This window comes from Rhinichthys klamathensis, unplaced genomic scaffold (genome assembly GCF_029890125.1).
Source record: "Rhinichthys klamathensis goyatoka isolate OS25496 unplaced genomic scaffold, OSU_Roscu_1.1 h1tg000201l_1, whole genome shotgun sequence".
Classification (NCBI taxonomy): domain Eukaryota; kingdom Metazoa; phylum Chordata; class Actinopteri; order Cypriniformes; family Leuciscidae; genus Rhinichthys; species Rhinichthys klamathensis.
In genome coordinates, this window is record NW_026606727.1 from 1074677 (window position 1) to 1090171 (window position 15495).

General features: G+C 39.4%; 1 protein-coding gene across 16 annotated transcripts in view; it reads left to right on the forward strand.

Annotated features, from left to right (window-relative positions):
• Nucleotides 1–15495, forward strand: part of map2 (microtubule-associated protein 2) — a 125860-nt gene that overhangs the window by 102129 nt on the left and 8236 nt on the right. For 6 of the 16 annotated variants that reach the window (XM_056263204.1, XM_056263207.1, XM_056263212.1 and 3 more), the window contains 9 exons: nucleotides 177–476; nucleotides 1629–4346; nucleotides 4646–4846; nucleotides 5289–5426; nucleotides 6550–6602; nucleotides 7347–7532; nucleotides 7702–7846; nucleotides 8660–8716; nucleotides 9867–10186. In XM_056263204.1, the coding sequence (XP_056119179.1) occupies nucleotides 177–476; nucleotides 1629–4346; nucleotides 4646–4846; nucleotides 5289–5426; nucleotides 6550–6602; nucleotides 7347–7532; nucleotides 7702–7846; nucleotides 8660–8716; nucleotides 9867–10186 (4118 nt within the window). Of the gene's footprint in view, nucleotides 1–176; nucleotides 477–1337; nucleotides 1478–1628; nucleotides 4347–4645; nucleotides 4847–5288; nucleotides 5427–6549; nucleotides 6603–7346; nucleotides 7533–7701; nucleotides 7847–8659; nucleotides 8717–9866; nucleotides 10187–15495 lie in introns of those variants that run through there. The other 10 variants (XM_056263205.1, XM_056263213.1, XM_056263216.1 and 7 more) reach the window with 5 other exon arrangements.

Here is a 15495-nt window from a genome sequence, read left to right on the forward strand (position 1 = left end):
TATTCATCTTCTTATTTTATCTGCTACCACTTATACTCAAGGTCAGAGAAAACACCCATACATACGGCAAAAGTCATGGCATAACTGATAGAGCTGAAAGTGTCCCACCTTTTAAGTAACCCAAGTCTGTGTTGTCTATAGTCTTGATGTTTCCACTTGTCTCCCTCTTTATGAAGAAGAGGAGACCATAGAGAGTCTCTCAGCTGCGGAGGAGGAAGAGGAGGAGACTTCAGAAGCCGCAGCAACAGCAGCAGCTCTAGAGGAAGAGGAGGATGAGGAGGAGCAGTGGAGTGGGGAGGAGCCTGAGCAGGAATCCCCATCTGAGCTCCTAGAGCGGGCAGAGGTCATAGGCGAGGCCCAGGCTCTGCCCGGCCTGCAGGCCGAGGCTGTGGTTCACACCCAGGCAGCTACTGCTGCTGACGAGGCCCCTAATGGGAGATCTGAGGAGGCAGGAGGGCAAGAAAGCCTTGCGGAAGGTGTGTCCATCCTTCTCACAACCTGCATGTTTCTCTCTCCCTTCACAAAAAAAAGCTAAGCGAAAGCATCGTGAGAGCTTTCTAAGGGAATGTGGGTGGATGGCTCAAATATCTCCTCTATCTGCTGATGCTGCAAGGCAACACAGGCTTGATGGTGACCAGCTTCTGTGGCCAGAGTTGTGTGTTTGTCTGTCAATGTCTTTCTACTAAATTGCTTTTCCCAGAGCAGCTGCCATCTGCTAGCTATCTGATGAAGCTTTTTCTGAACTTTCTGCTTATTTCTCTATTGATGCTACTGCTGCCAGGTCGACCTCTCTCATTGTTTTCCATTGCTCAGTTAATTTTTATTTGCCAGCTACATTGCCAGTTTGTGGGTGATTTTTGCTGCATGCGCCAACAAAACACCTGTTTTTACATGTGGGATTCTATGAGAATCCTGTTTTTGTGACATTGTGATATTGTGTTATGCTTTATTTTCAAAGGCATTTGAAAAGCCAAGCTTGTTGATTCAAATTTTATTTGTTAATTTTCATTTTGCTTTTTTCTTCAAATGATCATTGTCATTTCACATGGTTAACATAATAGGAAATGTAGAACAATTCTGAATAATGAAAAACTATGTTTTATTTCATGAGTGGTATTTTAAGACAATTACAGTCAGCCACATGTATAATTGTAATTTATACCCATTTAGTGCTTAAAATGAGCCTCATTAAACAGTACCTTGCACATTGTTGTCTTTTAGATTTCACCAATATTGTATTATCTTCTGAAAATCAGACCCACAAGTCATTTTCCATAATCTCTGAATATGTATTTGGCAGAAGTTTTAAGATCAGCTATTCCATCTTGCTGCTGGTGTACTGACGTCAGTATCGTGTTTGGACCACCTCCTTGGATATTTCATCCTCATTTTCTGGACCTCATCCACGCAACATTAAATGTTCTGGGTTTGCATGCTGATCCTGTCATATCCATGCCATCACTCCATCACTGAATTGGTATGTGTGTATCATCGGCTGCTGCTATTTGAAAATGGAAGTTCTTTTTACCAAGAGCTTTGGCTGTCTGTGTGGTGGTTGGCCTGGCAAACTTGTACTTTGAATTATTAATAATGCAATACAATGCAGACTACTTGAGATTTGCTTTCAGCTGTGAAGATGGAAGCAGAGCGGCCAGAAAGCGAGAGGACAGATCCCATTGGCATGGACTTCACTGATTCCGCAATGCATCTAGATGATGAACTCCCATCTTACCAGAGCCTTGCCAGAGACATAGATATGCCAGAAAGCCCCTTTGCTCGAACATGCCCCATGGAGGATTTTGAAGTGCCTCCAAGTTACCAGGGTCATGCCAAAGATCCAACTGAAAAGCCTGTTGTACAAAGTGGTGCTGTGAAACAGCCTTCAACCGAAGCAGGTGACTCCGGCAATATCCATGAGGTCAAACCAGAGCAGATTCAAGACAAACAAATAGAAAAAACAGCAACAGAGGGGGACATGAAGGACAAATCTGGCATGTCTGCTTATTTTGAGACCACTACAATTAAGACGGATGCTGCTGGGTCTCAAGGAGAAGGGTATTATGAGCTGAGTACTACATCAGAAGAACAAAAGGACTCTATTGGTAACCTGCCACTTCCCGAAATCAGCTACAGCACTTTGGCTCAAACACACTCTTTGGAAGTCCAGCCAGATCTTCCAAAAAGTAGCGCAGACACACTACACACCACTTCACCAGCAGAGAGAAGAGATGACTGCAGACTGTCTCCTGGAAAACTGGCTCTAGATCAACGAAGTTACTCTTTGAATATCTCCATTGGGGCAGTGAATCATGGCGATGCCCAAGGAAGTCCCAGAAACTTCTCTCCATTGGCCACCGACATCATGTCTCATACTAGTGGGAGCCTTGACGAATCTGCCGATTACCTTCCTGTCACAACTCCCTCAGTGGAGAATATCCCTCAGTTTCCGCCACTGATCTTGGAGACAACTGCCTCTGTCACAACTCCATCATCTTCACCTCCCCAAGCAACAATCACTGATGTAAAGACAAGTCCACAGACAGAGTCTCCAGAATCACCTGTCCAAGCCAAATGCTGTTATAAAAACGGCACCGTCATGGCCCCAGACCTGCCTGAAATGCTGGACCTGGCAGGTACCCGATCAAGGTTGACGTCTGACAACACAGAACCAGATATTATGAGGAGGAAGTCTGTCCCAATGGACATGTCTTCTATGGTGAGTGATTCATTAGCACATTTGTTCAAAGGTGACCAGGGCAAGATGGTTACAAAGAGAGAAATGCAGCTAGAGGAGCAAGGATATTGTGTCTTTAGTGAATACTCTGGTCCCATGCCATCCCCTGCAGATGTGCACAGTCCAATGGACTGTTCTCCTCAAATCTTCAAAACAGGGATATCAGAGGAAAAAGAAACTGGTCTTGATGCATTTGGAAAACAGGAGTGTCTATCGACTGAAGATCTGAAAGCAACAGAGGTTGTTTCACCACAGGCAGAACCAGCAAAAGAAAAATCAAGGAATGAAGATCCCTTTGAAAATGAAAGTGCACCTTCTGAAAAACCTTCTACAGAGTCTAAGCAAGATGAGTCTGATCTTTTGGAGACTGAACCTTTGGAAGAAATCAAGAGTCCAACTTTACCTGATAATGAGAAAGGACAGTTAGACAAACAAGCTGAAACATTTATCACACCAAAAGTGACGGTTACTCTTGAGGAACCAAAGTCTGATTTTGATGCAGGTACTAATCTTGCAGCTGAAACCGAAGCTGAAATTGCTGACTATGAGAGGCAAATTCGCAAATTGGAGATGGAGGACCGGCCTCTGAGTGTAGAGGAGGAACGGGAACTCCAGGAACTCAGGGAGAAGGTGAAGAATAAACCAGACCTTGTGCACCAGGAAGCCTATGAGGAGGTGGATGCAGAGGATGCATACCAGCTCACCGGAGCTGCAAAGGACAGAATTGCTCGGCCCATTAGACCATCTCCAGCATCTTCTATAGAAAGTGCCACCGATGAGGAGAAAATGCATGTTGGTGAGTTTGAAAAACCTAGATCACCGGGTAAGAAAGAGGCTCTAAAAACAGATCCTAATAGATTATCTCCAGTTGGCTCTTTTGAGAAATATTTTAGAGAGGAAAGACCTTCTGAGCAGGAGGTAAAGCAGAAGGACTCAGTGGAGCTCCTCAAAGAGAAAGTTGCTGAGGAGAAACCCCAGCCAGCTCCTTCAAAGACAGATGAGGGTTCTGTTGACACCATAATGACACAAGAAGTAGAGGAAGAGGTTGAGCTTGCTAAGGAGCCTGAAGAGGTTATGCCAGAACCAAAGCCAGCTCTAAACTTGGATGAGAAGCCAGTGGTTGATAAAACTGAGCCAATTGAGGTTGTAGTCGAAAAAGAGGAGGTTAAAGTGGTCGAGAAAGAAGAAGTGGAAGATGAGGAAGTCTTGGATGGGGCCAAAGCTGCAGAAGACACTGTTGAGTCTCGAGCTGCAATTGAGTCAATAGTGACAGTAGAAGATGATTTTATCACGGTGGTGCAGACCATCGATGAGAGCGAAGTCTCTGGACACAGTGTACGTTTCTCAGCTCCCTCTGAAGAAGAACATCCAAAGCTCCTCCAAGAGGAGGAAGAGGAGGAGGAGTCTGTGGAAATGGCACAGGAAGTAGAGATGGAGGCTCCCAGATTAGAGGAAGTTGTAGATGTTCCAGAGCCTATTGAGCCTTCTGTATGTCCAGCTAAAGAGATAGAAGTGCCAGAGAGTGAGGCCCCAACTCAAAGCTACGACGACTACAAAGATGAAACTACCATTGATGACTCCATCTTAGACAGCTCCTGGGTGGACACTCAAGGTGTGATTTTAATATCTGTTTTGCATTAAAATTTGCTCAGCAAATGACAGAATCTTTCAGAATTGTTAACTTGTTGTCTATCTTTTTAGGTAGTTTGAAACGGTCGTAAATTAACTGGCTTCCCAATATACAGCAATACAATTTGTCATTTTATTATTTCTGTGAGAGCGTAAATTAACTGGCTTGCCAGTATACAGCAATACAATTTGTATGTGAGAGCCATGTTGAATTTCAAGTAAATGCATGTTTACACCCTGGTATAAGAGTAGCTTGCCTGTTTCACTTTATGTACTCTGTAGATGATGATAAGAGCATGGCTACGGAGAACATTGAGCCTCTACCCAGAGTGATGAGCCCTGTCAAGAAACCTCCCACAGAGAAACCAATCAAACAGAGGGCTAAAGGTGGCAGGGCAAAAGGACGAATCACCACCCCTGAACGTAAACCTATTCGCAAGGAGCCGGTACCCATCCAGAAAGATGAGCTAAAGAAGAAAAAAGGTTTTTGTTGCTGGAGTGACATTGTTTATTATGTATATCCTGTATTTATTTTTTCCATTATGATGGGCATTTTCTATAGCCCTCCACATGTTTTAATTTTTTTTTACTTTTATTTAAACAAATTAAATACTTAAATCTTTGTTTATTTCCACTTTGGATTGATGTCATGTATCAAATGTTGCATTTTGTATTAAGTTTTTTTTTTTTTTACTTATAAAGTGAAAGCAATCTTCTTGAATTACATTTTTATTAAAATAAATTAATTTATCATGCTTCATCCAATCATGTTTTCTCCCCCCCCCCCCCGCCCCATGACATCTATGTTGAATAATTATTTTAATAAAAGATTAATTGATCTTTTAAGGGGAGTGACTGTATCTCCTATTGTCCTGAATCGCACTGCTGCTGTGACTGTCCCTGATTCTTTGTCTCCCTCTTGTAGCTCTGATTAAGAAGGCTGAGTTCACAAAAAAATCTGATATTCAGACGTGCTCTCCTTCCCGGAAGAGTGTTTTAAAGGCTACCGTAAGGCACCCTAGACCTACTCAACATCACGCGTGTGTTAAACGGAAACCCACAGGTGATCTCTGTCACAAGGAGCTGTTTTGCAATGTGGCTGGCAAACATGGGCATTGGCATGTTGTTTTAAGAGTGATGCTTGTCTATTGTTTTATTTGTTTTTCTTTTCATGTATTTTATATAACCGATTGTTTTAGTTACATACGTTTTATGTTCATGCAGTGTTTGTAATGAGGCTCACTGGTGTTTTATTCAATTGTTTTGTTTATAATGTATTAATTTTCTTATAGTTTGACCTTTCATTTTGTTGTCTGCACGTGTTCTCTCAGTTGTACATGCTTGTTCACACTTTGTTTTCTTTTCAAAGCGATGCTGCTTATTGAATGTTGTGCGTTGCATTGGTCTCCAGGCAACTGGTGGTTTGAGTGAGTTCTAGGCGCTTGGTTAAAAGAAATGGCCTCCATCTCTCTGGAGGAAAGGAACTTACTGTGCCATAATGAAGTTCCACTGTTAGCTTTCTGGGAATTGTGCTTGAATTCATGGTAGACATCTGATACATTGCTGCAATTCCCCAATTAGACTTTACTGAAAAGCCTCTTATAAAATACAGTTCATTTTCAAATTCTCTGTTATGCTGTGCCAAGTTGTTTCAGAGCAGAGCTTTCCAGTAGCTACAAAATATTCAGTTGTGAGTAACAATCCATTTCATATTTGATCCTAAATAGCCCAATTAAAAATACTTTGGCTTGAGCATTTAAAAAATAAATCTCAGTTAATTTTCAGAGAGAACTACAAGCCATTTGTTGGTTGATTTGCTTGAAAAGTTAAACACTTTGGTTCTGTGGCGCTTTCAGGACATTGATCTATTAGTTGACCAGCCCACACCACAACATTGACTCGACCAATGGCGTGAGTTTAGGGCAGCACTATCTGTTTGATCAATCAAACCTGTGATATTACACACTTCAGCTCTATGATAAATAATAAAATAAGTATAAAAAAGCTTTTAAAAATGTCATGTACATGTGGCTGCTTTTGAATTCAAGATTACATTTGCAGTGTGTTTGCTTGTGTGTAATGTTCAATACGCTCTATTTTCATTAGAGAGGATATATCTCTAAGGCCATGGAAACAATATTTCTCTTTATCATTGTCAATCTCTCTTTTTCTCTTTCTCTCTGCAGTGTCTGCAGATGGCCGACTGCCCTTCAGTGTGGCCAGGCACTCCAGAGATCGGGTGTCTGTAAGAACCATATCAGATTTCAATTTTATACAAATATAATGTCCCCAATTCTAATGTAAAATTCGCTTAACAGGCTGTCGATAAATAGTCGAGTCTGTATACTAGGGATCCGCTCAAGTACTCATAAATATAATATTATATTTTAAATATAAAATTTTACACAAACATACCAAAGGTCTTCTTTTTAATTTTGTAGTTTGTTTGTAATTTTGTAGTTTGTACATATACATAATATATATGGAATTTAAGTATTCTAAATTCAATTATGAATAGTGCACACTGCTTTTAAACAGAGTTAGCAGAATGTGACAGAGCTGCATTTTGAGCCTCTACGCAGTCCCTTGGTTTCCACTCTTTGTATTGTCTGTACATCACATCTCATTTCTGCATTGTGTTTGTTTTACAAGTTTGCATGACCTTTCCTCCTTATTTCCTTCACCTTAAAGTGATACATTGTGCCCCCTGAAGCAGTTTAATGGCCCATGTACTAACACTACATTCAGTGAAACTCAACACGTTTTCTTCTTTTTTTTTTTTTTGTGCTTGCTCATTTTTTATTGCCCGAGTGGTTATGCATTCTGCCCAGAATTTAATGCCCTTGTTTTCCCCAAATGTGTGGTCAGATGTTGTTCATTTCCTTTGTGTAAACATTCTTTCATGCTGACTTTTATTTCATGTTTTTGGTTTCATTTTCACCATGCATGAATCGCTCATCTGTCCGTGTTCCTCTCATCATAGACCTCCAATCCCACAACACTAACAAAGATCCCTACCTCTAAAATTCGGGCAGAGGCTTTGTTGCCGGCCCGGCCGAACTCCGCCAGCTCCTCCAATAAAAGGAGCCCGTTGGTCGAGGCAGACCTTTATGAGCCCCGTCCTTCTTCAGCGGGCCCACAAGTATCGCTAAATATATATGTTGTAAAGGTAAGCAGGGAGCGAGATGGTTCAAATGACTATTTGCTTCTGCACAATATTAGAAACTTGTAACTTTCCAGAGAAAACAGCATCCTAGAATTTGTTAAACTTTTGTTTTGCATGCACTATTGTTTTAAGTTCCCCATGATTCCAACAGGATTAATGATTCTGTCCTCAGGATGGTGGTTCTCGGAGCCCAGAGAAGAGGTCATCCCTGCCACGTCCAGCATCCATACTAACCCGTCGCTCACACATGGCTGAGCACGAGGAGAGTTCCACTTCCATTACCAGTTCTGGGTCCACAGCACCACGCAGGCCCACATGTAAGAGGCATCACAGTTGGAATCACTGTTTTTATTGTTTCTATCTCTATATTTTCCTCTCAGTTTCTTTCCCTTTTCCCCCTTTTGCTTGAATGGTATGATACAAATTACCATGACAATGCAAAACAAGCAACCACTCTTCTAGGTTCTTTAGACTTGCAGATTCTAATGAGGATATTGGAGAGTTCTGCGGTTTCAATGATCTGTTAAGCAGTATTGTTATAATAATTAAATTCATTATAAAGTGATGACAACGCATATTTTTTTTTGTTTAAGCAAACCCAGTTGTTTAATGCACATCCTGACATCTAACGCAACACTTCTAAAGCCAGAGTAATGTGGCATATAAAAGTAAAAATAACCTGCAGTTGAGCAATATGCATCTTTATTTCTTTAATACACGTACAACCCCCATATATAATAATATCTGATATTGTTTAGATTCAAGATGAATGGCGTGCTCAATTCCTTTTGAGTTTGATTTGGGTGCTCTTCGGTCTGATATTGATCAGACTTAATTATCACTTATTTTGATTATACAGATTACTTACTACAATAAAAATGAATACATGACAGTTTCTTACTATTGCATGGTTTTCATTTCACAAAAAGCCAGTATGCGCTGCAAGAATTGATGAATAAAGTACTAATTTAAAGTCTTGTGCGTTGCCTGAAGAATATGTATTGCTTCCTCAAAGCTTTTCGGAGACGTTTGGATCTTTTTTTAGACACATCTTCTCTGCTTCAGGATCTACAGACTTTCTTTAACTCATACTCTATACACTCACACCCTTTCTTCCCCTGCTCCTGTAGCATTCCGTACTGAAGTCAAAGCAGAGCGCAGGACAGGCAGGTCTCATAGTATGACAGGTATAGAGTCCCATCCCTACTGTTTCATCCTGTTAATCATCAGTCCTTCATACCTGCTGTCCTGTGCAAGGATACAGTCACCATAAAAAAATTCAGTGTCATTTAAAAGTTATTCACCCCAATAGCACATTTTGTTACAGAAGTGGAGCTCTAACAATAATTTAAAAAGGTGAATAATTTTCATAGGCACTGTTTTACATAGGGATTTTTTTTTCATTTGTACTTTTTTTCAGTTATGCATGTGAGTACACTTTTCCATTTTGTGTTTGTGGCATTTAAAGTCCATAAAATATTTTTTTATACATAATGCCTTTTAAAAATCAATAGTAAGATTTATTATCTATCATTGTCATCATCATGTGGGGACCCAAACTCTGAAAAAGTCCACTATGCAAAGAAATGACTTCTAATCTAGTATTATTTTGCTTTTCCAGTAAGAAGATCTAAAAATTAACTTTAGAAGCAACATTGCATAAGATATTAAGACTTGTTTTCATAAATTCAGCTTTCCCTTGATTTTAAATGGTTTATTGATAGTAAGTGAAAACCTAATTTACTTGATCAAAAATACAGTAAAAACAGTAAGTGGGAAATATTAATACAATTTAAAATACATATATATTTTTAATATAAATATTAAAATGTAATTTATTCCTTTGATGGCAATGCTGAATTTTCAGTATTCAGTCTTCAGTATCACATGATCCTTCAGAAGTTATCCTAATATGTTTATTTGCAGCTCAAGAAACATTGCCATATATTATTAATGTTAAAAACTGTGCTGCTTAATATTTTTGTGGAAACTATGATACTTTTTTCAGGATACTTTGATGAAATTTCAGAAGAACAGCATTTATTTGAAATAGAACTTTATAGAACTGACACTGTTAATTAGTTTTATGCACCCTTGCTGAATAAAAATGGTTAATTTGAAAATTAATCTTACTGTATCTATATTAAACATACATTCTCTGAAAACAGGTCTCAGTATCATATCTGTTGTATTAAATTAGGGAAAAGCTAAATAGGAGCATTTTCACTAGTGGACTTTAGACTGCACTGTATTATTTATGTGAGAATACATTTGCTAATGTTGCACTTCCTAAATCCTAGCATTTAAACTGCTAATTCATTTCTGTTTCAACTGCAGGCACAGAGTCTGCTCGGTCCCGCTCGGCCCGCAGTGGCACCTCCACACCCCGCACCCCCGGGTCCACGGCCATCACCCCTGGTACCCCTCCCAGCTACTCTTGCCGTACTCCGGGAACCCCCCGCACTCCGGGCACCCCCAAATCCCTCAGCCTGCTGTCACAGGAGAAGAAAGTGGCCATCATCCGCACACCTCCAAAATCTCCGGCGACTACACCCAAACAGCTGCGCGTCCTTAACCAGCCGCTGCCTGACCTCAAGAACGTCAGATCCAAGATCGGTTCCATTGACAACATCAAGTACCAGCCCAAGGGGGGCCAGGCAAGTCCAAATGCTCCCAATTCATCCTGATTTCACCCCAACTGAGGCTAATAGCCAACTATCCACTCTTTGTCCCCCTCCCCATCCGTCTTTCTTGCTGTTTTTATGCTCCTTCGGGGTCGATTCTGTTCCCTGTGTGCACACTGTCATTTAAAGTGTGTTTTACTGTGTTTCGCATTCATTCGCATGTATCAGTTCACTGTGTTCATGCTAATGGCTGCACATTATAGCTGTTAGGCCATTTCACTTGTCTTGGATTGACTGGTTCTTTGCCTGACTGGAAGGTAATATAGCACTTGTTCTTATGACATGGAGCAAATCATGTTCCAAAAATGTACCTCATATTATTTATTTATTATATAACTTTTATTTTAAACGGCAACATTTGCACTTTGAGATGATCATAAGGACGTAGAACCTGTCTCCAGACCATAACTGTGCTATTCTGTATTAAATGAATATTTGGGCTGTCAGTTGATTCAATTAATTGCATAAGTAATTTTATAAAGAAAAACAATATAAAGTTATGTTATATAAGTATATGTATATTTAAATGTAAAAATATAACATTTTTAACAGTCATATACCATCAGCTTTTGCCCCAGTACTAAATAATAAGTTATGACTGAGTCTGACTATCTATTATTATTTACTCTCTATTTCAACATCTCATATAGAAATGCTGGAGAGACTGTTCTAATACAGAAAACTTTTGGAATTATTTGATTGTATGCTAGATAGCCTTAGGTTGCATTTTGGGATTATAGAAACTTCAAGGATACACACATGACATGAATGCATATACACCCATGCGCCAAGGTTGTTTTCCTCCTATGTCTAGGACACTCTGGTCTTGTAGGTTTGTTTTCCAGGATGAAAAGAGTTCATTTGGGACGATGGGGACAGGCTCTTGATATAAACAACTCTTGTGTTTTTAGGTCATTTCATGCATGCTCGCTGTAATGAGCAGGGTGTAGGCTGCGTGCTGGAGTGACATGTTTATGTCTGGCCCGTGGCAGTGTGCAGCAGTGCAGAGAAAAGGATCTCGTCAGCCAGAGGAGTGGGAGATTGGGAGGTTATTGGGGTGGGAGACTGCAGTGATAAACTATAAGGAAGGACATTGGAGTAATTGAGTTTGTCTATCTTATATGTCTCAGAGACAATGTGTTAGATTGCAATTCTTGAGAAAACGATGTGTGAAAATATAATATTGTGAAACATATTATAAAGTTTTTAATGAGGACAACATTGTTTTTTCTTGCACTTTTGAAGTGAAAACTTTGACAAACAACTCGATATTAAATGATTACATTTGAAATAATATTAAATGTTGGACCGGGCTTGATCGGGAAATGATTGGATACAATGGTATTTTTTAAAATAATTTTAAGAATTATTTTAATAACATTCCTATTGAGGTTATATGATTTTTATTTCATTTTGAAATCTTTTCTCCCAATGAAGTCCATTTATAATGTTATAATGCTTATTCATCAAAACAGTTAAAATTTAGAAGAAAAAAAAAAGACTAACAATGATGTTTACTAAATACAGATTTGATTTCATATTGCCTTTAAAAGCTAAAAGTACCGTAGCAAGAAAAGTAAATTTTATCCAAAATGAATTAACTCTTAAGGTCCAGGGAGTGAATAGATAAAACTACATTTGCATCAAATAGATAATTCATGTAAAACTTAATTTGATGAAAAAAATCTTGACTTACATAATCATATAATAATGAAATACAACAGAAATGTAGATTGTTACGCCTTTTAAGCAATGACTGATAATACTGAAAAGTAGCAATTAAATCATTGTCACTTTCTAAGTTCGTCCCTAGTCTTTTTGAGCCCTTTAGACTTTACAGTGATGAATCATTTAGTGAACTTGAAAATGGCATTGGAGTTCATTTTAGGCCACTCAGGACACCCTAAGGAGGGTGTGTTGTATAACCTATGCCACGGCCTGAATCTGTCTGGGCCCAAATGCTCCCTCACCCCTGGATGACAGCGGGTGTCTCCCCAGCATAGTCACTCACAGAACAGGTCTAAGAGACAGTGACATGAGCCACAATCTCTCAGGGTTGAGTGAGCGGGCATGTGGCGGCCACTGCCAGTCTGTGTTTGCCCAAGGGTGAGACTGGATAAAAGTACTGCGCCTGTCTGTGCCTTAATGACATAATATGTCTACTGAGGGCCACTGAAGCAGACGGGGACAGTCTGAAAACCCGGAAACTGGAAAACTCTGAAAGCATGTGCGTGTTTAATGTCAGAACATTTCATTGGATTAATATTCGTCTAAAAGCTGCAAAGATGCATCCGCTCTAGAGCGAAGTTATGTAGATACTTGTCTGGTCAAATCTAAATTGTTTTACTTTACAAATATAAGTAATAGTGATGTTTACTTTCTAATTTAATAATATAATAATAAAAAATATAATAATATAGTTTTAATAACATCCCCACTGAGGTTGTATCATACCTATTTTATTTTTATTCCCCCCCCCCACAAAGTCAGTGTTTTTTTTTCTCCTTTTATTAAAACAGACAATATTAAATATTTTATTTTTTAACATAATTAATGATGATAATTTATACAGTATAGAAGATTTGATAAATGTAGAAATTGTATCATACCTCATTTCTTAAATCCTAAGGTCTTATGTCATCTTAAAGGTACAATATGTAGGATTTTTGAAGTTAAATATATCCATAAACCACTAGGCCAATGTTATATTTTGTTTAGTTGATTACTTACAATATCCCCAATGTTTCCAACTATTTGTAAACCGTGAGAAAATTGCGATTTTAACCAAGGAAACGGGACATGTCAGCAGGGGTGAGGAGTCGCCAGTCAATGGCGTCATATCTGCGTCACCCTCGGTTTCCGCTCGTACTGCCATAGTAACCATGGCGACAGACGTGGACAACTGGGTTATGCCTAGCAGGACGCTCACGCTGTTGTTGTTTTGTTCAAACATTTTGGACCATGGCAAGCAGACTTTGAGACAAAAAGAGGACTTGAACGAAGATCAAAATCTTTCGAGATGCCGAGAGCTCCACGTCCGCGACTAACTTCGACTTGACAGATACGCGAGTGTTGCATGTACTTTATTAGACAGGTGAGCAAATGTACGTTACATAAAACTAATCAATGTTATTTAGTTCAATATTATGAAATGTTAGAATATGATCTGTATGTTATTCTAATGTTGATCTACAGTAGCTTACTGCTAGTCTCATACAGCAAACAAACAACCTAACTAACAACATTCAACACACTCAAATTCCGGGTTAGTGTGATAGTGTTACTGTTAGAGCAAGTGAAACAGCGCTGCGTTACCTCAAGTTTAATTCGTCTAATAAACTGACCTGCGAGTAACTTATTAATTCAGCACTTGCGTGTAGTTCGGTAGAAATTGAAATGTCCTTATTCCTTTATATCCGCGGGACTCACGTTGCGTGTGGCGCTGATATACGTCTCTCATTAGCAATCGCGCCCTGCTTCATACCACAGTCATGTTAAAAACATCAGTGTATTCACTCCATAATTCCGCTTGATGCTTTGGGTCATCAAAATACACCTTTGTTATTGGAAGAGATTAGCGACCCCTGGTGGCCAAAAATTACATACTGTACGTTTAAGTCATAATTTAGTTCTTCATGATCATATTTCACCATCTTTCTGACCTATAGAAATACATGGTACATATGTGCTGCTGTGCCTTTAATACTTATGGTTTAAGAAAACATTGTTAAAATATAATTTTTGCTGTTTTTTAATACAAATCATTTTACTGTCCTCAAAGATTTTTTTTTTTGACTGGTCATGAATTTACACACGGTATTATGTTAAAATGTAAAGAAAAACCTTACTTTTGTTATACTATTTTGTCACCAGTTTGTGAATCCTGCAGAGTAACATTCCCATTTAGATATCATCTAATCTTTAAGAAATGTCCTACCGTATGAAGTCCATCTAGTCCATCATCCCAGGATGTCTTTCGAAAGAGTAGGGGCGTAACCCCGGCATCCTGGCCAAATTTGCCCCTTGGCCTCTGTCCATCATGGCCTCCTAATCATCCCCATATACTGATTGGCTTCATCACTGTCTCCTCTCCACCAGTAAGCTGGTGTGTGGTGAGCGTTCTGGCGCAATATGGCTGCCGTCGCATCATCCAGGTGGATGCTGCACATTGGTGGTGGTTGAGGAGATTCCCCCCCTTCTATGTAAAGCGCTTTGAGTGTCCAGAAAAGCGCTATATAAATGTAATGAATTATTATTATTATTATCTATAATGATAGTGGAGTTTTTTGTTTTGCTGGACCTTTAAGACTTCTTTGAAAACTTTATCGCTTAAATGGATGTTCAAAACGAGCAATTGTTTGCAGCTTAGTTTTAAAAAATGCCCTAAACTTTGGTGGAAGTTTTGACTTCTGAAAGTTGCTGTATGTTTTCATGTAAAATGATCTCAAAACACGATTGAGATAAGATTAAGCAAAAATCTGACTACTCGTGTGACCCATTTAACATTCTTTGTGTGTGTTTGTGTGTGTGTGTGTTGCGTTTATGTATGTTTCATGGCACTTTTCATCACTCAGAGTTGACCTCACTACATTTGACTTTGTCATAGCTTGAAGAGTGTATTAAGAACTTTCATGACTCATGTATGTCTCGAGACCAAACACAGACTCTGGGTCTGGCTCCAGCTGTCTCTCTCCCTGAAGGGTCATCATCTGTGCATTGTTCTCCATCACCCCCTCTGCGCCGGTGTTTGGTGCACTTCATTCGGGTTTACAGTATTTAAGTAGACTGCTATGTGTGCAAGAGTGTGTGTTCAAGAGATTTCAGTACTACAGTTGTTCTCTTTGTCCTGCTTTCTGAACCAGCCCAGGTCCAAATCCCTATTCCCTAATAAATGAACACTGTCTTAGAAAACAGCTGAGGCCAGTTAAAAGCATGCTACTACAACAGCCAACAGCCTGGTGGTGAGTGCATTGTTGAAGTCTCCGTTCCACTGCAATAACAGCTAAATGGATTGTGCATCAGGTGATCTGTGAAACCGTCACTGTACATTGACTACAGCAGTCAGGTGTCATCGCATGAGTCTGGTGTTTGATGGACTAAAGTACATTTAGCCTTTATAGACTTTATAGACATATAATGTTGCACTGACTGATTAATTTTCATTGGCCTCTTAGGTATTTCTTGTTCTTACACCTATTTTATTGGAGAGGGGCATTAAAAGCCCCAATATTCTCCTTATTTTCTTTCACTATGCAATAAATTTAATGATGCAATTTCACTTA